At 35.6% G+C, this 24,763-nt stretch overlaps 1 protein-coding gene across 1 annotated transcript in view; it reads left to right on the forward strand.

The window, feature by feature from the left end:
• Np (serine protease notopleural) overlaps positions 1–24,283 on the forward strand; it is a 57,781-nt gene extending 33,498 nt beyond the window's left edge. Inside the window, exons 4-11 of the mRNA XM_088264718.1 lie at positions 1–2,024; positions 4,243–4,710; positions 6,797–6,934; positions 17,760–17,937; positions 18,322–18,474; positions 19,669–19,784; positions 22,288–22,443; positions 23,302–24,283. The exon at positions 1–2,024 is cut by the window's left edge and continues 93 nt beyond it. Of these exons, the coding sequence (XP_088120844.1) occupies positions 1–2,024; positions 4,243–4,710; positions 6,797–6,934; positions 17,760–17,937; positions 18,322–18,474; positions 19,669–19,784; positions 22,288–22,443; positions 23,302–23,462 (3,394 nt within the window). The 3' untranslated portion in view covers positions 23,463–24,283. The remainder of the gene's footprint in view (positions 2,025–4,242; positions 4,711–6,796; positions 6,935–17,759; positions 17,938–18,321; positions 18,475–19,668; positions 19,785–22,287; positions 22,444–23,301) is intronic.
• The last annotated feature ends 480 nt before the right edge of the window (positions 24,284–24,763 follow it).

A 24,763-nucleotide genomic window follows, 5' to 3' on the forward strand; every position in this document is an offset into this window, starting at 1 on the left:
CCTCAAGCCTAAGCCTGACAAGGTGGAACAAGACGAAAACATCGATCAGATCCTGAACTCTCTATCACCAATTCCATCTACTTCAACGAAAACGCCATCTACAACCACTAAAAATTCTCTAAAAAACCAACCGTCTTCGACACCATCGAAACCAGAGACAACCTCTGTAAGGACGACCAGTAAATATACAACGACTACTCAAAAACCCAGGCCGCAAAGTGTACAACCTGGTTACGCGAGCCAAAAGCCCAGTTATTCAAGTCAAAGACCTTCTAGCCAAAAACCTGTAGTTTCAAGCCACACAGCTTCGATTCCCAGTCAAAAGCCTTCGGTTGCGAGTCAAAAACCCACAATCTCCAGCACGAACATAGGATCGTCGTCACATAAACCGAATTCAACGCAGACTCATAGCAAATTGCCTTCAACTGTTGCTCAAGGAACTCGTCGACCATATCCATCGACGATTTCACACGTACACTTCAATCAAACCAAAAAACCAATCACAACTGGCGTTATAGTCAACAACACAATATTCTCCGGGAAATTCCCAACAAGTCCAAAGCCAGATGCCAACAAAACAAATATTGATGACAAGATTCCAAGTTTGATGCCGAGCTTGAAGCCGTTGAGGAATTCAACGGTAGCGAGTACGACCACAGCTCCAGTATCAAGCACAATTAAGTCTTCGTATGCGCCAACGAGGCGCGTGACAACGACTTCTGAAAAGCCGGCAACAACCACGGCTACTGCACCAACTACTGTTACAAATAAATACCAAAACGCGACAGTTTCTACAGTTTCTGTATCTCAAAGATTAACGACGGAAATGCCGAAGACAACCACATCAAGAAAGCCAGAAACTTCTACTGAAACCTCCTTCAAATTGTCGACATTCCAGTCTGTAGATGTTGCTCCAACTGTCAAACCAAGCCCTAAACCAGCACCTAGCAGCAACAGACCTTTAATAACTAGTAGACCAGTTCCATCTGATGATATTGGATCTCAGCTTCCATTCGGCACTAGACTTCCATCAACCACTCCCGGTCCAGAAAAACAAAGCGCAACATCTATTGTCACGAAACCGAGCAGCCAATCAGTGACTAGAGTGACATCGACCACTACATCTCCGCCCACTGCACCAGTTACTCAATCTGTGCAATCTCAAAGACCCATTCAACGGCCGAGGCCTACACAACGTCCGGAGAGACCAGTTTCAAAACCTAATGACGTTGCAACGTCCTCAACAGCCAGACCCGCAGTACAAAGACCTCAAAATTCCACCTTGTCCAATAGACGACCGACCACGTCACGACCGACAACTTTGATAAAGAAACCAGTGCCGTCTGAAGCAACAAACGCAACAACTAGTGCTCAAACCACAAAAAAACCAACAACTATAGTGTATCGTCCTTCAATTGAAACTAAGCCGTCTTTGAAACCGACGTACGTCAGTCAGAAACCGGTTTCTTCTACAAATGAGTCGAAACCGACCACTGTTGATCAAAAACCGACTTCAAACACCACTCAAAGACCAGTAGTAAGTACGGAGACAATAGTTAGAAACGCAACTACTCCATCTGCAGCTCAAACAACGAACAAAATAGCAATCACCGACACTCAGACAAGACGACCTGTAGTTGTGACAACTGAAGTCGCTCAAGAAAAGCCATCTTCGAGTGTTCAACCCACAACCAAAAGTCCTCTTACTTCAAATAAACCTACTACATCGAAACCATCAACTCCAGAGATGTCTATAACAAAACCAGAACCATCTTACAGACCATCGTCGTCTACAACGTCTACAGTGAAACCATCAGACAAACCGTCTTCTTCGATTCCCCTGATACCTTCAGTGTCTACTGCAAAACCGTCTTCAACCTCTCGTCCTATTACGAACGAGGTGATTGACGATGAACTCGAAACAATGAAGCCATTACCTACAACAGAAAAGATTGGATTAGTAACTTGGAGCAACTTTGTGGACCAAAATGTACCCAGTTCGATACCAAGCACTACTGAAAAAGGTTTGCATTACCAGCATAAAACATATTTGATAACTAAAATAACTAACTAACAAACCATCGCGCCGCTTCCGAAGGGGTAGGCAGAGATAATAGAACGGCACACCAAACTGTCTTTTCACACAATCTTTGCTTCTTCCACAATCATGCTTCTCCTCATACATACCCGACGATTAATCTGACTCCTGACCTGATCATGCTAAATTTTCCTTGGTCTTCCTCTGTTTCCATTGCCAACCATGTTCACCTCATAAACTTGTTATACTATATTTTTTTCACCATTTTATTCACATGCACAAACCTTCTCAACACTTATTATCAACGATTAAGCTTTTATATTCTTTCCTTATATCACCATTTGAATAACTACCATACATCATTTAAAAGAACGTTAACCATTCATTCGTCTGAGAGCGCATTTCGACTGCATTCAATCTATTTTCATCATTTTTATACCAGGACACCATTGTGTACTGTCAGTTTAGCTTTCCCTGATAAGGTTTTATTTGCTTTAACTGAATTCAATGCACAATTCACTATATTCCCAGCATTCACTCTACTTTCTTTTTCATTATAACAATTTCCATCCATAGAAAACATATATCCCTAATATACGAAATCATCTACCTGTTTCAAAATTTACCCATTCAATACTATTTTATATCCAGTTCTACATTCATCTATTTTCAACCGTAAGCTGCGGATCGCATCTATTGTCGTTTTTTATAGAAGTACCGTTGACTGCGGATCGCATGCATAGTCGTTTTTCAACTTTACGTACTTATATCAACACCTATGGATAATTTTTTGCATTTAAATTTGGTTCGAGGCATGAATGAATTAGTTCTCTTTGATTTATTGTCATAAAATATCAAAATTATTTTAATTTAGTGTCAACTTTATCGTGAATACTTCCGGTCGGCTCGTGCTCCGCAGATACGACAGCCGCGTCTTCTATACAGCCGCCATACTTTAGGCCGCGAGTCCGTAAATGTTAATATTTTTGTGTAAATACACCATAAAAACATAATAAGTAAAGTGCATTGTGTACTGTGAACATCTATGATGAATATCCGAAAGTTTCACTAAAAAAATAGGCAAAAATATGCTTTTTTTGTCAAAAATATTGTAATGTAAAATAATCCAGCACGGGACGGAAAGTTTGACACTCAAAATCGAGCAGCTTAGAGGTTAAAAAGCATGACATATTATGCTGCCAATTATGCCAAGAATGGTGAATGTTGCACGTGATCACTTGACCAGCCTATGAGAGTTCATACGCCCTGTAAATACCCAGACATCCATATTTTCATTCATCTTTGTTTTTCTGCCTGGTGTAGGCCTTGTGGCTTGTTTTTAAGATGAATTATCCTTCTGCGATGTTGATTTTCAGTTGTTAATTCATTTCTTTGATGGTCTGCTCAAGTGTCGTCTACCTAGAGGTTTCCTGTGCAGTACAATGTGGGGGAGTCTGGATGGCTCCATTCTCTTCTCACGCACATACCATTTTCTTCTTCGTTGCCTTCCCCACCTAACGACATCTTCCATCTCGCATATTTCTCTTAACCTGGTGTTCCTTATTCTATCTCGTAGCGTCTTGCCAGATATGTTCCTTAGAGTCTTCATTTCTGACAATCTTAGCGCGTTTTTTCTTACAGCGGTATCCGCTCTGCATTTGTTCCCATATCGCTCACTCCTTTCAACGTCATATATCAAAAAACGTCAATTTTTAGTAATGCATGTTTTCTGAATGCCCAGAAAATGTACCATATCCCAGCAAAAGCGGCATATTGTTAACTTAATACTTACCCGCTACAAGGCAGAAGTATTGTTTTGCATTTTGAAGAAAAGGTATTGTTTAATATATTTTTTTTAAATATACTTAATATTTTTCAAATGAAGAAAAAACCTTCAGGTTTTACCTAAAAAGATCTGTTGCACAGTATAAAGTTCAATAAGTGGCTTGATATTTATTTTTAATACATTTTATTATATTTTTAAACTTTAAAAACGATCTCCTGAAAAATCAAGTTTTTTGATACATGACGTTGTTAAAGGAGTGAGGGATATGATATGTAGCACCCAAGTTTTATATTACATATTATATCTTTGTTTATATGTTAAAATAAAAATTAATAAGTAATGGGTTTTATTTTTGTTCTAAATTTGACATTAATATGCATTTGTTTTAATCTGATTTTATTTTAAAAACCTTCAACAGAGGAAGATTGGTCACCTGTAACTCCGCCGGCAGAATGGATCCTACTTCAAACGGTTTCAGCCTCAAACGCAACTGTTTCAACAACCCAACCATCCGCAACGGTCTCTCCTTCAAAGAGCCCAGTTTCAGAAACGACAAAACCTCTCCCGCCTGCAACAACTACCAAAACACCGGACTTCGAGACAACGACCAAAGGACCGTCGACAGTGACAACCAATAAACCGACGAAACCAGTTTTTACGCTGCACGTTACAACGAAACCAGCTGTAAAACCGGGAGAGGCCAATGTTACATCAGGGAAACCGAGCAGCAATGTAACCAAAGCTCCCGATGGTGTAACAACGGAAAAGACAGGCTCTTCAACCGGTGCCGTCAATACCACTACATCTGATGACGATGAAGAGAACACCACTCTTGATGACGTAACAACGGAATATTATGAAAATAATACCACTCTCAGACCTGGAGGTAAGGGCAACCATATTTTTTGACAGGCAGAAAACGTGGTTCTGAAGTTTTGGTCTTTTTTTTAATTACCTAACGTCCAAGTGACTCTGAAATCTAGCTACGGCTTAAGCAACTACTCAGGCTTCAACTTTATAAGTTTCATAGCTTATGCCTACTCGTGAGTGGATTTACTCTTTATGTTTGAAGTTACTATAATTTCATGTAATTCATGAGTGAAAATTCTAGGCAAAAATACTCAAACACTCAAAACAAAGTTTTCGATTATCATTCTTAATTAATTGGTACAATAATCAAATACAAGTAAATGTCTTTACGATATCCGCGAATTCAATTTTGTATGGACCCCATACGTTAAAACCGTAATAGTGGTTGGTATCTAGACATGCTTCAGTCTAAGGTATTTACCTGAAGGTATTTTCTCCATTTGAAAAATATTTAGGTTAGTTTAACACCTTTTCTTCAAAATGCAAAAACAACACGTTCTGCCCTGTAGCGGGTAAATATTAAGTTGAAAATATGCCTCTTTTGCTGGGATATAGTACATTTTCTTGGCATTCTGAAAACATGCACAACTGAAAATTGACGATTTTTGATTTATGACGTTCTTGAAAGGAGTGAGCGAATTGTTGGCCAGTGTATTGAGGAAGTTAAAATATTTTCTTCTAATTGATGAATATCAAGCAAGCTGACTGCCAAATTGTTCAAAGCAATATTTTAAATTTAAAATATATTATTTTATTATAACGCCATCTGTGTCTCGATTCAAAAAGTTTTTAAACGATTGACTTTATAATTATATTAACGGAGAATAGTGTCTTTATTTTTCATATTTGAGCATGTACAATATTAACTTATTAAGTACCACACGCTCGGCTACCGTTCTGGAAGTCCCGGGTTCAATTCCCGGGTGTTCAAATATACTAAATATTTTTCAAATGGAGAAAAAACCTTCAGGTTTTACCTAAAAAGATCTGTTGCACAGTAAAAAGTTCAATAAGTGGCTTGTATTTATTTTTAATACATTGTTTTATATTTTTAAACTTTAAAAACGTTCTCCTGAAAAATCTAGTTTTTTGATTTATGACGTTCTTGAAAGGAGTGAGCGATTTGTGAAATTTTGTGATTGGAATGTTACAATTACCTGTTTATTTGTTATTCGTTATTGTAAATGTATTTATGCTCTGTTAAATTTCTAAATAAATAAAATAAACGTGTTACATACATGAGTCAATAAGTAGCTTGATATTCTCTTGATCTCCTGAAAAATCAGTTTTTTTATATATGACGTTGTTGAAAGGAGTGAGCGATATATCCGAAGCACAAAAATATCGAAATTTTCTAGTACACAACCATGATACACGATACACACAACGACGGTTTGATAGTCCCAAGAATTAACAATAAATATGGGAGTCCAACACTGCAATGTATCGTTCCGAACATTTTTTATTTGTCGCCGACGGAGGTTAGAGGTCAAAATAAAATATGGAACAAAGGCAAAATAAAGAAATGGGTAAATAATCAAGAAATAATTATATGAAAATTGTAATATGGTTTTTTTCCTCCCTTTTTTGTGTGTATATTAGGTTAAAATGGATAAAACCAATAGAAATGTATGTAAAAATAACTCCACCGACAAGACACACAAGGTGGCTTAGTAGGGCTTGCGAAAATTATTTTAAATATGTTTTAAATTGTGTCGGGTTGTGGTTCCGTGGTTAGCGTCGCGGACTCTAAAATAAGAGTTTCTCGGTTCGAACTCTACCACAATATGATACCTATTTCTTATAATGACCCGCTTAAGCTCACAGAAGTAGTATGAAATTTAAATATTTGTGTAAATAATAAATATACTAAAATTTATCTTTAAAAAAAAGTTCTTTTATATAAATGGATACAATTTATGTTAAAAAATATATACATATACATATATATATATATATATATATTAAAAAAACATAAATAGGGGTCCGTTATAATAAGGTTTTACTGCCCTTCAATAATAAAATTACTTATAACTTTTGAATGATGAAATCTCATTTTAATTCACTTGAAAGTTTCACTGAAAACCGTGTATTTTTTTCAGATTTTTCAGCTAACTCTTCGATTTCCGCTGCAATTGGTAGTACCGACAAGTCCACCGTATCGCCAATAGAAGGAATCACATCACCTGGATCGCCTCTAGTGTCTATTGACTCCTTGAACATGTCCGACTACAAGGATGGTGAGTTCAACATTGTAGAAACAGAATTATAATCATTTAAAGTCCTCCAATTTCACTCTAAAATAGGGACCTTATTCTAACGTTAAATACTACAATACAGTGAATACGCGCGGAGCAGGTTACTCGTGAAACTATGCAATAAATTAGAGTACAATATTATCTGTGTTCCTATGTCTTATAACTATTGTAGAAACAGAATTATAATCATTTAAAGTCCTCCAATTTCACTGTTAAATAGGGGGTCCTTTTTCTAACGTTAAATACTACAATACAGTGAATACGCGCGGAGCAGGTTACTCGTGAAACTATGCAATAAATTAGAGTACAATATTATCTGTGTTCCTATGTCTTATAACTATTGTAGAAACAGAATTATAATCATTTAAAGTCCTCCAATTTCACTCTAAAATAGGGACCTTTTTCTAACGTTAAATACTACAATACAGTGAATACGCGCGGAGCAGGTTACTCGTGAAACTATGCAATAAATTAGAGTACAATATTATCTGTGTTCCTATGTCTTATAACTATTGTAGAAACAGAATTATAATCATTTAAAGTCCTCCAATTTCACTCTAAAATAGGGACCTTTTTCTAACGTTAAATACTACAATACAGTGAATACGCGCGGAGCAGGTTACTCGTGAAACTATGCAATAAATTAGAGTACAATATTATCTGTGTTCCTATGTCTTATAACTATTGTAGAAACAGAATTATAATCATTTAAAGTCCTCCAATTTCACTCTAAAATAGGGACCTTTTTCTAACGTTAAATACTACAATACAGTGAATACGCGCGGAGCAGGTTACTCGTGAAACTATGCAATAAATTAGAGTACAATATTATCTGTGTTCCTATGTCTTATAACTATTGTAGAAACAGAATTATAATCATTTAAAGTCCTCCAATTTCACTCTAAAATAGGGACCTTTTTCTAACGTTAAATACTACAATACAGTGAATACGCGCGGAGCAGGTTACTCGTGAAACTATGCAATAAATTAGAGTACAATATTATTTGTGTTCCTATGTCTTATATCTATTGTAGAAACAGAATTATAATCACTTAAAGTCCTCCAATTTCACTCTTAAATAGGGACCTTATTCTAACGTTAAATACTACAATACAGTGAATACGCGCGGAGCAGGTTACTCGTGAAACTATGCAATAAATTAGAGTACAATATTATCTGTGTTCCTATGTCTTATAACTGTTGTAGAAACAGAATTATAATCATTTAAAGTCCTCCAATTTCACTCTAAAATAGGGACCTTATTCTAACGTTAAATACTACAATACAGTGAATACGCGCGGAGCAGGTTACTCGTGAAACTATGCAATAAATTAGAGTACAATATTATCTGTGTTCCTATGTCTTATAACTATTGTATTGTTAAATAGGGGGTCCTTTTTCTAACGTTAAATACTACAATACAGTGAATACGCGCGGAGCAGGTTACTCGTGAAACTATGCAATAAATTAGAGTACAATATTATCTGTGTTCCTATGTCTTATAACTGTTGTAGAAACAGAATTATAATCATTTAAAGTCCTCCAATTTCACTCTAAAATAGGGACCTTATTCTAACGTTAAATACTACAATACAGTGAATACGCGCGGAGCAGGTTACTCGTGAAACTATGCAATAAATTAGAGTACAATATTATCTGTGTTCCTATGTCTTATAACTATTGTATTGTTAAATAGGGGGTCCTTTTTCTAACGTTAAATACTACAATACAGTGAATACGCGCGGAGCAGGTTACTCGTGAAACTATGCAATAAATTAGAGTACAATATTATCTGTGTTCCTATGTCTTATAACTATTGTAGAAACAGAATTATAATCATTTAAAGTCCTCCAATTTCACTCTAAAATAGGGACCTTTTTCTAACGTTAAATACTACAATACAGTGAATACGCGCGGAGCAGGTTACTCGTGAAACTATGCAATAAATTAGAGTACAATATTATCTGTGTTTCTATGTCTTATAACTATTGTAGAAACAGAATTATAATCATTTAAAGTCCTCCAATTTCACTCTAAAATAGGGACCTTTTTCTAACATTAAATACTACAATACAGTAAATAAATACAGGCGACGTAATAATTGTAATACTCGTATACAAGAGTATATTAACAATGAAGAATTTAATTTATTTTCAACGCTTTGAGTGTGTCCAAATACTTGATCACAAAGATATGGATTATCTCCAATTACAGGAGTTATTTAATGAAAAAATAATTTGAAAATAACTTCTGTAATTGGAGATAATCCAGATTTGCGAACAAATATTTGGACCTACTAAAAAAGTTGTAATTTTTTGAAAATAAATTTATATACAATTTGTTAATGGAATAGCATATCTCCATCCCCAAAAAAATTCAATCACAATTTCAGCGATTTTCTTTATGAATATACACCCATTGTGTATGTCGCCGCTTTGACGCCATCCTTACGGAGTCCGGAGAATATTTTCTATGTCGCCGTTGCGTCGACAACGCAATACAAAGGGTTAAGACCATAAGAGGCCTTCGTCATAAAGAGCTCGGGTCGAGGTCAATGCGAGCATTGTTCTAGCGTGGATTTTACACGATGTGTTGTGTTCAGGAAATTCGCATTTTCAAAAGAACAATCGATTTCATAAATTAACTGGTCAAATTATAAGCTAAAATAACAAAAATGAAAAAGATATTTTCTGGCATTTCTCATGTATGTGATTGTAATCCAGGATTCGGACCTCACATGCTAATAAAAGAGTTTCTGCTCAATAAAAAGCGCCTTTTCATCTCAGCAATAGATGTCTCTAGTGAAGTTTTAGTGATTCAAGAAAAATGTTTCTAAATTGGTTCATATATATAAAGAACTTCCAAGAATTTGAGTAGTGTGGTTGTCAATAATGGGTAGAATTGGTGAATGTTACACGTGTGTAACGTGATCACTTAAACCAGCCTATGACGGTCACCAGCCCCGTAAATGCCCATACATCCAAAAAAAGTTGGAATATTTATAAATATATTCATATGAGTACTACATATACCGTCAGTGTGAACACCTGCCCACAGCTTTCATTCCTATGACTAGGAAGTGCATTAGTCGTCAAGTTGGCAAGCCTGTGCGGCGCGCTGTCGTAGTCTGTGCGCGCGATGTGTACTCAAGTTTTCAGACAAGATATTTTCAAAACTGCTTTGAATCACGAGTACAACTATGAATATATTTTTAAAAAATCTATTTTTTTTTTATAAAATACAATATAGCGTCCATTTTTTTTTTGTAAAACGTCCCATTCGATGTGAAAAACCTGTATTAACGAATGATGTATCTCTCTTCCACACATGGGTAAATCGGATATCCGTCCTTTTCACGAGGATCGTTCGAAATTCTCACGATTTATTTTGCAATCATTTGCATAAAATAAATAATTTTAAATAAATTGTTCATCTGGACGAAACTTGCACACTTTTCTCAGTATTTTTTTTAAATTCATCTCATTAATGTAGTGGCTTTATGTAAATTATGTTTTAATAAATTCGGCTACTTTTTTGTTTTTGTTTTCTGAATGATTGTTTCAGATCTGTTTTTCTCATTAATATGGACGTTTCAGTTTATTATTCTCATTAATATAATGGTTTCAGTTTAGTCATTCTCATTAATAAGGTCGTTTTAGTTTTGTTGAACTCACTAACATGATGGTTTCAGATTCGTTATTCTCATAAGTATGATTAAAGTGACCATACGTCCCGTTTTGAACGGGACCGTCCCGTTTTTAGATAGCCTGTCCCAATATAAAACAACATATGTTTTTCAAATTTATATTATTTATTCCTTTTTTTTCTGTATCAACATACTTTTTCTTTTTATTTATCCATAAAAACTACGAAAAAACGTGTTTTCTTGAATATACATACTATTACTTAAAAATTGGTAGATGTCCCGTTTTGAGGACAAAAATAAATGGTCACGTTAAGTATGATCGTTTCAAATTCGTTATTCACATTAGTACGGTCGATTCAATCGGTAATTCTCTCTAAAAGGATGGTTTTAGATTCGTTGTTCTCGTTAAAATGGTCGTTTTAGTTTTGGTATTCTCATTAACTGACATGGCCAATTTAGTTCTGATATTAAATTGATCATTTCACTCTCCTTATCATTCATCGTTCACTTTGTGAAATACCACTTTATCATTTAAATCACTTAAGTTTAATATTCACATTTTGATTTCAGTTCTTATATTCTCATTTTAACTATCATTTAATTTTTGACATAGTTGAAGAAGAATATGAAAGTCTGGGTATGATAATGTCTTCATAAGACGAAACGCGTCACATTATATATGATTGTATGTATATATATCGTAGTTATGCAGGAGAAAGTGACCAAGTGCATTTTTTTACAAAAGCGTGTTTATTGACTTTTTGATATCTTACTAGCTTAAAATTGCCCTGAAAACATCCCAAAGGATTTTAAACTTGGAAGTATAATATATTGACTTGGTAAAAATGACTAAGTGCATTGATGTTTATTTTGTTGCCAAGCAAAAGTGACTTAAATGGCCCCCCTGAACATTTTACGTTTTGTTAGTTGGTCGTTTTCTCCTGTACGACTACGATATATGTATTAAAATAAAAGTGTATTCAATCCACTTTTGTGTTATTTTGTATACATTACAAAAAATCAACAACTGTTTTATTTTCAAAACCATATAATTATTTCAATCCAAGACTTTTTTTTCAATGCAAACACGGTGTTTAAAAGAAAAAAATCAAAAACGTAAAATGTTACCCGGATTTAGTGAAAAACAAGCTGCGACCTTAACGTTACCGAATGCTGGGCCTTAAATATACTACAGAAATGTTAATTTTTTAATTTTTTTAAATTTCGCACAACGTTTTGGACGAGCCTCGCATATAAACGAGTCTTGGCAGATAATATCAACATGAAAGAAAAAAAAAAACAAATATGACATTGAATACTGGTAACAGAGATCGTCAACCTTTCACAATACCTATTCTTGTGTTCTTTTAAACTTAACTTTAATTTGGTCACATTTAAGATTTTGGTTAGTGAACGAAAGGTTTGTTTAAAATTTATTTAATTTGTAGAACTTCATTTTAATTAATGCATTATTTTTAAATTAAACACGGATTTATGGAGTCTACTAAGTTTTATTTTATTGATAAAAACACATAAAAATTAATATTGTGACAATTTTTCGCCTAGTTATGGCATTTTCAAACGAAAATGCCATAACTAGGCGAATAAAAGTTTTGAAAAAGTTTTTGGGACCGTAAGGGAAAGTTTTTTTTATTTTATAGAAATAATATACACTAATGTTTGGCAAAAGAAGGATAAAAGCAGACTGAATGCAGTCAAATGTGATCTCTCAGAAGAATGTGCGACAAAACGATGTATGATAGATGTTCGAATAGTGAAATAAGGAAGGAATGCAAAGCTGAGATAAGCATTATCGATAAAATTAAGAAAGGTGTGATGAGATGGTTTGGACATGTAGAACGAATGAGTGAGGAAAGAACGGTAAAAAAATATGAGGCTAATATAATTGGAAAAAGGAGCAGAAGAGGACCAAGGAAAACATGGCATGATCAGGTATGCCAAATACTTGAAAGTGGTCAAGTTAGGAGTCGTAACAATCGGCGGAGTATGAGGAGATGCATGAACGTGGAAGAAGCGAAGAATATTTGCAAAGACAGAGTGGTGTGGCGTTCTATTCTCTCTTCCTACCCCTGCGGGGAAGCGGCGTGATGGTTAGTAGTAGTTATATACACTAATTTCGTCCGCCTCCGTAGTGTAATGGTCAGCACGCTCGGCTACCGTTCTGGAGGTCCCGGGTTCGATTCCCAGGGGGGGTAAAATAAATATAAGTGATTTTTTCACTGCAATATTTATTCAATATTACCCTGGACTGGTACCTGAGGCGGAGGGCTGATCACCTTTCCTTCGTGTTTTAACGATCAAGATAACACTGCGTTTATATGATGCAGTGCCCTATGCACCATTGGGGTGCGGATGAGGGTTCGAATGAATGAATATACAGTAATAAAGCTTGGTTTAGGCTTGGTTGACGACCCCTGTCCTTCGCTTTTGACAGAATGAGACTTCTATTGTTCTCAAAACTTATTAGTCTTCCGTTCGTTACCTCTGAGATCTAACGCAGACACCAACAGAATTGACCAGATCTTTTTAAAGTGAATTAAACAAACAAAAAAACTAAACGTTCGAAGCCAACACCTGATCCTGATTTTTTCGTCGTAAAATACAGCTTTCAAACAGTGACCGCGAATTGTTGTCGATAAAAATAGTGATGTGAAAATTAAAGAAATAATAATAATTAATTTGGATAATTTTTAAAGCGCTAATAAAAAAATACTAACATTTGCAGTGTGTACAGATACAGTATCGAACAAATTAATTGAAACAAAACTTTTTTATTGTAACTGCAGACAGTTGGTAGAATTCTATATTGAATTGTTGGGTAATATATCCAAAATTAAACACGGTTTATTTGGTTGAATTCTACATTTATTTATGTATATTTTAATACGTGGCGCGTTTCGTCTTCTTAGGACATTATCAAACACTCGAAGACGAAACGCGTCACGTATTAAAATATACATAAATAAATATATAATTCAACGGAATAAATCGTGTTTAATTTTGGATATTTATTATTTCACAACAAAAAATATTTGTTGCATTTTCGTAAAATCTTTTTGTAAAATAATATTAATAATAATAATAATAAAACCCTTATCCGCACCCCAATGGTGCATAGGGCACTGCTTCATATAAACGCAGTGTTATCTTGATCGTTTACACATGAAGGGAAGGTGATCAGCCCTCCGCTTCAGGTACCAGTCCAGGGTAATATTGAATAAATATTACAGTGAAAAAATCACTTATATTTATTTGACCCCCCTCTGGTAATCAAACCCGGGACCTCCTGAACGGTAGCCGAGCGTGCTGACCATTACACTACGGAGGCGGACTTTCAGTATTAGTTATATCAGAAATTAATATTTAATATGATCATATTTCGGCTGAATCAAAGATTTCACTCTTCTTGGCATCTGTTATATAAGGTTTTGACACGTGGATGCCATTTTTTCGTCTGGAAACCATACCTGAATTATGGACAAAATGAGCTTTTCCACCGTAGTGCAATCAATTTGGAGAGCCGATTCTTACAGATTGCCGATAGATTTTCAATTACGTTTATGTCTGGCAAAATACTTCACCAGTCCAACACAGTTCATTGTTTTTTTGTGAAGATTCATCATTTTTTTAAATTTGTGGTAAGGGATCAAATCCTGCTGAAATATTCCATTTGACGTTCGTTTTTGTATCTCTGGTAGTATTTTTTCCAGTAGAATTGGGTGATACTTCTCGCTGTTCATCATCTCAGTCACTTAAAGAAGCAGCCTGGTCTATAATACGAGGAACACTCCCCAAAACATTTTGGAGGGTGTTGAAAGTACGAAAAAAAGCTTTGTTTCAATTAATCTGTTCGATACTGTACATGTTTACAAATATGGGATTTATTTTTTTTATTATTTTTTAACATCTCAAAATTGATGAAGAATAATATGGAGGTCTGGGCATTTACAGGGCTTGCGACCATCATAGGCTGGTTTAAGTGATTAAAAGTTTAAAGACACGTGTAACATTCACCAATGTACATACGTATACAATCATGGGTAGAATTGTGACACGTGTGTAAAGTGATCCCCCTCCGTGGTGTAATAGTTAGCGTATGTAGCTACCATGCTGGAGGTCCCAGGATCGATTCCCAGAGGGGGGGGGGTGAAAATAAATATAAGTGATTTTTCACTGTAATATTAATTTAATATTACCCTGCACTGATCCCTGAAGCGCAGGAGTGATCACCTTGCCTTCATGTAACAAAGATGACACTGCGTCAATACGAAACAGTACCCTATGCACCATTGGGTGAGAATAAGGGTTATGAAGAAGAAAGTGATCACTTAAAACAGCATATGACGGTCGTAAACCCTGTAAATGAACAGACTTCCATATTATTTTTATTTATTTATTTAAACTTCATGTACAGAAAATAAATAAGTACATTGGCGGGCTTATTGCTAAAAAGCAATATCTTGCAACCAACTAAAAACAGACTAGTGATATTGATCAAAACGTTTGATACCATATATAGCTGTTTGCAATCAGAGGGTAATACTAGAACATAAAAAAAAAACATAAATTACAAAAGATGATAATAAGGAGGGCAAAGGAAGAAGGGAGTTTAGGGAAGGAGGTAGAGGGAGGAGGTTTGATGGACAGTTAGGATACTAATGATAGATAGTAATGTCTCAGACGTTTCTTAAAAATTATTAGAGAAGGTATACTTTTTCATGTGTATTGAGATGTCAAAAAAATGTAAAAAAAATACTACCTCAAGGGCGCTTCACTGTGATTTATTTATTAATTTCATCACATACATAATTATGTAAATGATGAAATAAAAAAAAAACAATATACAATAATGTGCCCTCGTTGACATTTCACAAGATTTATACAAAAAATTATAATGCAAGAAAATAGACCTTTGTCAGACGGGAGGAATATCTAATTCAACTAACTCAACCTTTAAAGGATTGTATTAGTATTGTCAATATCATAAATATTAGTTAGTCATTTTAACTTATTTATTTTTTTACAAAAATGTTAATAAAATTAGTATATAACCACTCACCGAGATTTTTACGTCTACCGGTTTTTTACGTCTACCGGTCTCTTCGTCAGGACAATCACTACTACGGCATGCAAACAATACTACCCTTCCCCACCATAGCACCATTTACACACTCAAAACTAAACAAAATGTCTAACACATGCGATTTTTGGTCTGATTGGTGATTGTATTAGACTCGTGAAGTGTTTATAGCAGCCGATATAATCAATATTTTCATTCATCATTTTCTTTTGGAAAATTTGCCTTCGAAAAAACGTTATTTTCGTAAGTTGGCAATGAATGACGTCACAAAAACGATGGAGTTATTTTAATATTGGTAACATTGCTTTATTATTGGCGGCTCTATTTGTTGATGTCTATGGTATAGTTTTTTGACTGTCCTGAGTAAGTTCTTGAATACTTCTTCAGTGGGGTCCGTCTTAGTACATTTTTAAACGATAACTATGCAATATATTAGAGTACAATATTATCTGTGTTCTTATGTCTTATAACTATTGTAGAAACAGAATTATAATCATTTAAAGTCCTCCGATTTCACTCTAAAATAGGGACCTTTTTCTAACGTTAAATACTACAATACAGTGAATACGCGCGGAGCAGGTTACTCGTGAAACTATGCAATAAATTAGAGATCAATATTATCTGTGTTCCTATGTCTTATAACTATTGTAGAAACAGAATTTTAATCATTTAAAGTCCTCCAATTTCACTCTAAAATAGGGACTTTTTTCTAACGTTAAATACTACAATACAGTGAATACGCGCGGAGCAAGTTACTCGTGAAACTATGCAATAAATTAGAGTACAATATTATCTGTGTTCCTATGTCTTATAACTATTGTAGAAACAGAATTATAATCATTTAAAGTCCTCCAATTTCACTCTAAAACAGGGACCTTTTTCTAACGTTAAATACTACAATACAGTGAATACGCGCGGAGCAGGTTACTCGTGAAACTATGCAATAAATTAGAGTACAATATTATCTGTGTTCCTATGTCTTATAACTATTGTACAAACAGAATTACATGGTATTTTTTTATGATCTGACTAATATTCTGGGTTCTAAATAATTATTTAAAAAATCCGTCTGCCGCGAGATCAACAATACACCCACATTACAAATGAAACATCTTTTATCAAAACAAAGGACTTTTTTATTACTAGGGTATGAAGGACTATCAGAGGTTATCCTAAAAACAGTGCCAAAGAACGTCTTTTAGAATACAAATCAACTGTGAACTAATTTATACAAAAAACCGTGATATCATTGTGCTTAACATGTGTACTTTTAAAAGTGAATCATTCCTAAATAATTACCTGAAAATCGCTATTTCCCCTTCTTTCTGATTTCTAATTGATATATACCTAATTTCAACATTTAAAGGATTTAATTATTATCTATCCCTTTGTACAAAATTTTAATCAAATATTTTTATTTTTTATTTATTTAATTTATTTTCTAGAAGTTTCTACTTTCAACTTATCTTAATACTAGTTACGCTATGCCTCTCCAATAAAGAGACTTAGATCTTGTGCTTGGAGAGGGACTTACACTAATCGTTTATTGTTTATACATATGAATGATGTAAGTTTTTTTTTATTTGTTTTGAATATTGAAAGCATTGACTTTATGGATCATGTTGATAAATTATTTTGATAAATAAAAAGACTTTGTGTTCTGATCCACTCACATTTTTACTAACCAACTAGTTTCGGCAAAAACCTGTTGCCCTCTTCAGGGTTTAATTTTTTTATTTGTATCATTTTTTGTATTTTATTTTTCAATTAACACGTATAAAAGGCATTAATATTTTTTTTTGGATTGATGAATTATTTATTTAAAAAATATTTAAATCACTAACTTAAAAATCGTGTGTTTGATATTTTTTTACAATTTTAAAATTCATCTACCATCGTTAATTTTGCATTTTCTCCAATTATTTTTACATTAAACGAATTCATCATCTTCTTTCTAATTTTTTCTACTGTTACTTATACCCCATCGTCCTTCTTCCTTGATTTATTCCCTTCCACAATGCTCCTCACCCTGAACTCAACGCTCGCTCTGCTGGCTGCAGTTTGCGGACGGCGGCTGTGGCCCGAGGCGCGCGTGGTCGGCGGATCGCGGGCCAACTTTGGGCGGTGGCCATGGCAGGTGTCTCTGAGGCAATGGAGAACTTCCACATACCTTCACAAGTGTGGAGCAGCCTTGCTAAGCGAGAACTGGGCTGTGACAGCGGCCCACTGCGTCGACACGTAGGAATTTATTTATGTTATTTATTTTTGACCTATCATGACTTATGACGTCAGTGCTATGTCTATTCAATAAAATTTCAACGCAGTGTTATCTTGATCGTTAACACATGAAAGAAAGGTGATCAGCCCTCCGCTTCAGTCCAGGGTAATATTGAATAAATATTAGAGTGAAAAAATCACTTTGAAATTTACACTTACACTTTGACAATTTAATATTTATTTGACTCCCCTGGGAATCGAAATTGGGACCTCCAGAATGGTAGCCGAGCGTGCTGACCTACGGAAGCGGACATATATGGGCTATGTCTAAGCTAGACAAAATCTGGAAAGACCGGATGTGAGTAACAACACCAAGATGATTTAAAATCTTGTTTCTTTTTCCAGGGTGCCTCCATCAGACCTCCTCCTGCGCCTCGGAGAACACGACTTGGCTAGTGAAGAGGAACCATATGGTTTCCAAGAACGTCGAGTACAAATAGTAGCCTCTCATCCGCAATTCGATTCCAGAACCTTCGAGTACGATCTTGCACTTCTCAGGTAATATATACCAAAAAATGTTTTCAGCTAAACACTTTATAGATAATAATGACAAATGTAAATAAAATAACAAGGTGAAAATCCTTCTTCTTCCTGGCTCCATCCCAACTTATACAGTGTGTTATATGTGTTTTTAAGCGCTAAAATTTATTTGTTGAAATAATTAATGGGTAGTCATATATGGAATTGTGTACTGGAAATAGCTTACTTTTATTGTAGACCATATATGGTCAACCATCGAACCGTCGAGCTAAGTTGTCCAGCGCATATTATATCAAATATAGACGTGTATTCTTCTTAGCTCCATTCCGACTAATTGTCTTTGTAGACTGTGGGGTCAGCTCTCCTCGTCCTCAGGTTGAAGGTCGTTCTATCATATACAACGTCACATAGGTCATGCTTTCAAAACATGGTATCTTACTGCAGCATCCATGATTTTTTTGGGTATTACTCTAGATGTCTTTCGAGGAAGATCCATAATGATCGTCTGGTTTACAATATGTTCAGGTTCTTTACGTTCTAAATGTTCATACCATCTCAATTATTTTTCCTCTACCTTACTATTGATGCCTGTTACAGCCAGGCTTCAACGAATCCGTGAATTCTTTATTTTGTCTCCAAGGGACAATCCAGCTGACCACCTAAGCATTCTCATTTCAGATTGCAAAGTTTCTAATTGCCTAGAGTAGGTGTTGTACATCGTCCGTCATTCTATCATCATAATAATCAATCCGTATTTTGAATAATGTATGGAAGCGAAGCATGAAGTTAGCAAAAGAAAGAGGAAAGTAGACTGATGCAGTCAAAATGCTATCTCTCAGTGAGGGAAAACAATGGTTGATAGATCATTGAATGGTTTTAAAAGGAAAAAATGTAAGGCTGAGATAAGCGTTATCGAAAAAATTAAGAAAGGCATATTGAGATGGTTTAAACATGTGAAAGGAATGAGTGAAGAAAGAACAGGAAAAAAATTATAGGTTGTATGAAGTTGGCGATAGAAGCAAAAGAGGGAAGCTTGCACGACCAAGAATTCCAAATAGGTACTTGAAAGTGTTCAAGTAAGCAGTCGGAACAATCGGCGGGTGTGTATGAAGAGATACATGTGGAAGAGGCAAACATTATTTGCGAAGATAGAGTGGTGTGGCGTTCTTTTCTCGTGATGTTTATTTAGTTTTTTTTCTTCTTTTTTTGTAGGTTTTACGAACCAGTGACTTTCCAGCCCAACATTCTACCAGTCTGTGTTCCAGCTAACGATGAAGGCTTCGTAGGGAAGACGGCGTACGTCACAGGCTGGGGGAGGCTGTACGAAGGTATCACTCGCTTCAATAACAGTTTTGTGATTTTAAGGATTGACAGATAGAAAAACACATTAAGAGTGTCAGAAATGCAGACTCTAAGGAGCATATCTCGCAAAAGTCTATGAGGTAGCAGAAGAAACACCAGGATAAGAGAAATATGCGAGATCCAAGAGGGATTATCCTCCTGCGACGTTGATTCCCAGCCGTCTATCCATTTCTTTCGTGGTCTGCCCGGGAGTCGTACCTTGGAGTCGGCCGTACAGTGTAATGTGGGGGAGTCCGGATGGTTCCATTCTCCCCACACGCGCATACGATTGCCACCTTCATTGCCTTCTTCCCCACCTAACGACATCTTCCATCTCGCATATTCCCCTTATCCTGGTATATCTTATTCTGTCTCGAAGACTCCTGCCAGATTTACTTCTTATGGTCTTCATTTCTGACACTCTTAACGCGTTTTTTATGCCAACGGTGTCCGCTCTGCTTTCGATCCCATACGTTATGAAGGGATAATTTGACCATTGAAAGCTGTCCCACCGCATTCCCAGATCTGATACAGAAGCATCTAGGCTTCCTGACAAACCTTCTCTTGCAGAGCAATGTTTTGTGCTTAAACTAATTTGCAAAATTTATTATAAATGTGAATCAAAATTGTTTCCCGATTTTACTGTGAATATACATTTAACCTGTTAACCGGGCGGTCCGCTGTCCAATTCCGCAACTTGTAACGGGGGCGAATACTGATTCACTCCGTGTCTTAAATTCATATCGAGACATGTATGGATGACTAATACCTTTGTTGTTCGATAAATATAAGTCCATATATATAATATAATAAACATATATTTCAAGTAGATTTATATTATCCACTGACACTTCGTGATGGAATTGCATTTTTAATTTATTATTAGATTAAAACCAATATTTTTAGCTTTTCCACTTTTTTATTTGACCAGCGACCGGGTTTCGTCGTTACCGACATCATCAGACTGATGATGTCGGTAACGACGAAACCCGGTCATTTGCGAAACATCATCAGTCTGATGATGTCGGTAACGACGAAACCCGGTCGCTGGTCAAATAAAAAAGTGGAAAAGCTAAAAATATTGGTTTTAATCTAATAATAAAAAAATAAAAAAATATATATATTTCAAGGACGTATTCATATGTCCTACCCGTACCCGATATTGTTTACGTTTGAGGTATTTATGCGTCCCGCCCGGTTAACAGGTCAAAAGCTTTCAATATCCCTGTCACTGGCAATCTAAATAAATACAAGTTTATAAATCCATTGCCAAATTTTCTAGAAGTTCCCCGATGTAGGCAGTGAAAGGAATTAGTATTAGACTAGATAATTTGACCAGTCAATTTGTTGAAAACGTTTTGAGTGTGTTCAAATACTTGTTCAAATATCTAGTGTGTACTTTATAATTGAAATGTAACTTAGTTTTAAAATCACTATAAATATTTTATTATAACTTAATTATAATGTCTACCGGATTCGAAGCGAACCGCTTCTTTATCAAGACTGATCAATACTAAAACTCTATCTACTAAACAATATTCAAAATATTTTGACGGTTAGGGAAAGAAGCTTGGGTAGATCTCAAGTGGCTTTATTTTTGTGTTGATTGGCAGTCTCAGTCAAAAGGGATCAGGGATGATGAGTGATTGGAAACATATTTAATAACGGACTTTTAGCAAAATCATTTACTTGTGTATTTATTAGTTGTAAATTATAAAATAAGTTTTTGAGGTATCTCTACATGAGAGAGTACGGCTATTATCCTCGGCTCTACCCGACCCAGTTCCTCCAGGGTATGCTTGGCTACAATAGTTTAGAGACTAGAAGGAATGTGTATTTAATTACGCATTTTTATAGATTGTTGCGCGGTATGATCGATAATCCTCAAATTATCCGGAGCATTGGTCTGTACGTTCCCGATAGTTGCCTAAGACAGCGTCGGCATAGATTGTTTCCCATTCCTATACACAGGACCAACCTGCCGATGGTTATGCCTGTAGGAAGAGCTACCGCTATGTTGAACAATATCACATTGGATATTGATCTGTTCCATGTGTCCGAAGGAGTTTTCCGAAGCGGGATTCTTCTACACCTTTAAGTCTTCTTGCTTACTTTTACTTTTAATATATACGCCTTGAATATTGTTTGTTATGTATATATTATTTTTTTATTGAATAAATTGAAATTGAAAATAAATTGAAATTGAAAATTGAAAATTATTATAAATTGCCTTTTTAATTTCTGATATTTCTAAGTAATCTAGTTTAAGTCCTTCATTGCATGTGTGTAATATATTTAGACCTTCATTTTTATCAAATGAGTGATTATTTTTTATTAAGTGATTGGCAAATTCAGAATAATTATTATTATCAATGCATCGTGTATGTTCTTTACATCGGATGTTAAAATTCCTAGACGTTTTTCCTGCTGGGACACGATGAGCACTGTAAGGAATAAATTCCTGATTTGTACTGAGTGTACTGTTTCCAGACGGCCCCCTTCCCAGCGTCCTGCAAGAGGTGAGTGTGCCGGTGCTGGAGAACCAAGCGTGCGAGCAGATGTACAGGTCCGCAGGGTACATAGAGCACATACCACACATCTTCATCTGCGCCGGGTGGAGAAAGGGAGGCTTCGACAGCTGTGAAGGTAATACTTGTATTATTTGTTGACATCTCAACATAGATGAAGAAGAAAATGGAAGTCTAGACGGGGCAGAAATTATAACACGTTCCGACAGGGTCGAAAAAAATTCATAAATAAGTATGTACAATACTAGTTATAAGTTAAAAAGAAGAAGCATCTTAGATCTGTTTAAAAAACAGATCTAAGATGCTTCTTCTTTTAAACTATAAATAAAATAAAAAGATCCCACAAAGGCATGGCCTGTGTTTGGGTATACATTATATTTTAGGTTATAGTAAAGGGCACTGGCAAGAATACAATATATTGTATATTATCAGAAATAAAATTAGATTAAACGAGACGGGAGTCGTGTACCATGGGGTTGGCCGTACAATACGATGTGGAGGAGTCTGGATGGTTCCATTCTCCTCACATGCGCATACCATTGTCTTCTTCGTTGCCTTCCCCACCTAACGACATCTTCGATCTCGCATATTTCCCTGATCTTGGCATTTCTCAATCTATCTCAATATAAAGGAACTTAATAATAACCATATCCGCTCCCTAGGTGGAGCATATGGAGTCCACAAACTGTCTCCAGGCTTTTCTGTCGGCTACCAGCTCCCTTGCATCCTCCCAAGTCAGATCCGCGTCCCGAAGTTCTGACGAGAACTGCCTTAAAGGAACTTAGATCTGTTTTTTTAATAAATAATTCAAGCAATCTTTTAGACCGAAAAAAATTTAGAGAATTGATGTCTAATATTATTAGTCTTTGTGGAATGAATTAAACAGTTTAGGGGGCATGAAAAATGATTGCCTTTGCGCGAGTCTCGATTTTCAAAAAAAATATGCAGTACAGCGTTAATTATTTTTATTTTCCAGGTGACTCCGGTGGACCCATGGTTCTCCAGAGAGAAGACAAACGATTCCTGCTGGCTGGAATCATATCATGGGGCATTGGGTGCGCCGAGCCTAACCAACCTGGCGTATATACAAGGATATCCGAGTTCAGAGACTGGATCAACCAAATCCTGCAATTCTAAAAAAACAGGCTTGATCCAAGTCACACAGTACCCAGTCAACGTCCACCAACAACGTCAAGAATCTGATCATCACCCAGCTATTCAAAATGAGAGGAAATCAAACATACCCTGACGATGAACATCTGTTTCTGATTTTAACACCCTCATCTTCTTCTTCTTAACTTATCGTCAAGGCCAGCTCTCCTCGTCCTCAGGTTGTAGGTCCTTCTATCATATACAACGTCATCTAGGTCATGTCTTTGAATCATGTTATCTTTCTGAAGCATCCATGATTTTTTTATCTTACTCTAGATGTCTTTCGAGGAAGATCCATGGCGATTGCCTGGTTCACAATATGATCAGGTTCTCTGCGTCCTATGTGCCCATACCATCTCCAATTGCCTTTCCCCTACCTTACTATTGACGCCTGTTACAGCCAGGCCTACACTCCAGCTGACCATCTAAGCACTCGTATTTGAGATGTTTCTAATTGCCTAGAGTAGACTGTAGGGATCAGATCACGTTCTGTCATATCGACGTGCCCTACATAAAGTGCTCTAACTACGTTTTTGTCAATTTTGAGATATATGGTGTATGTTATCAACTAACCGTTATCTACAAATTAAAAATTTAATTTAGTTTAAAATAAATATAAGTGATTTTTTCACTCTAGTATTTATTCAATATTACCCTGGACTGGTACCTGAAGCGGAAGGCTGATCACCTTTCCTTCATGTGTTAACGACCAAGATAACACTGCGTTTATATAATGCAGTGCCCTATGCACCATTGGGGTGCGGATAAGGGTTTGAAGTTATCTACAAATATAAATAAACAAAAAATATATATAAAATAAATTACGCCTAGTTTTCAGGCGTATGAGACGCTATCTACGTGGAATTTTCGAAATAAACTGAACTCCTAAAACGCTAACTACTTGATTTTGATAAAGCATAAAGTCTTAAAACGATTTGATACATTATTTTATCGTGTTTTTAATGTGTAATACTAGTTTAAAATTTCAGATAACACCGTTTATTAATAAAAAAGAATACGTTGAAAAAATCTTCCAAGCTCTCTCCTGTAAAGTAACAGATTTGCAGATAGAGTACTTTACGTAGGGGCCGTCGATACATATGTTGTTTTGTTTAAGGGGTAAACAATTTTTAGTTTGCGCAACATGCCACCATTAATAAATTGATGGTGGCATGTTGCGCCATCTTGTTGAAACCACAGCTCTGTCACATCGATGCCATACGGAGTAGTCAGTAATCATGTTTCTGTAGCGCTCTCCATTGACCGTAACATTCTGACCGGCATCA

The sequence above is a fragment of the Brachycentrus maculatus genome, unplaced genomic scaffold (genome assembly GCF_059751285.1).
Source record: "Brachycentrus maculatus isolate JH-2025_06_01 unplaced genomic scaffold, ASM5975128v1 h1tg000236l, whole genome shotgun sequence".
NCBI classification, from domain to species: Eukaryota; Metazoa; Arthropoda; class Insecta; order Trichoptera; family Brachycentridae; genus Brachycentrus; species Brachycentrus maculatus.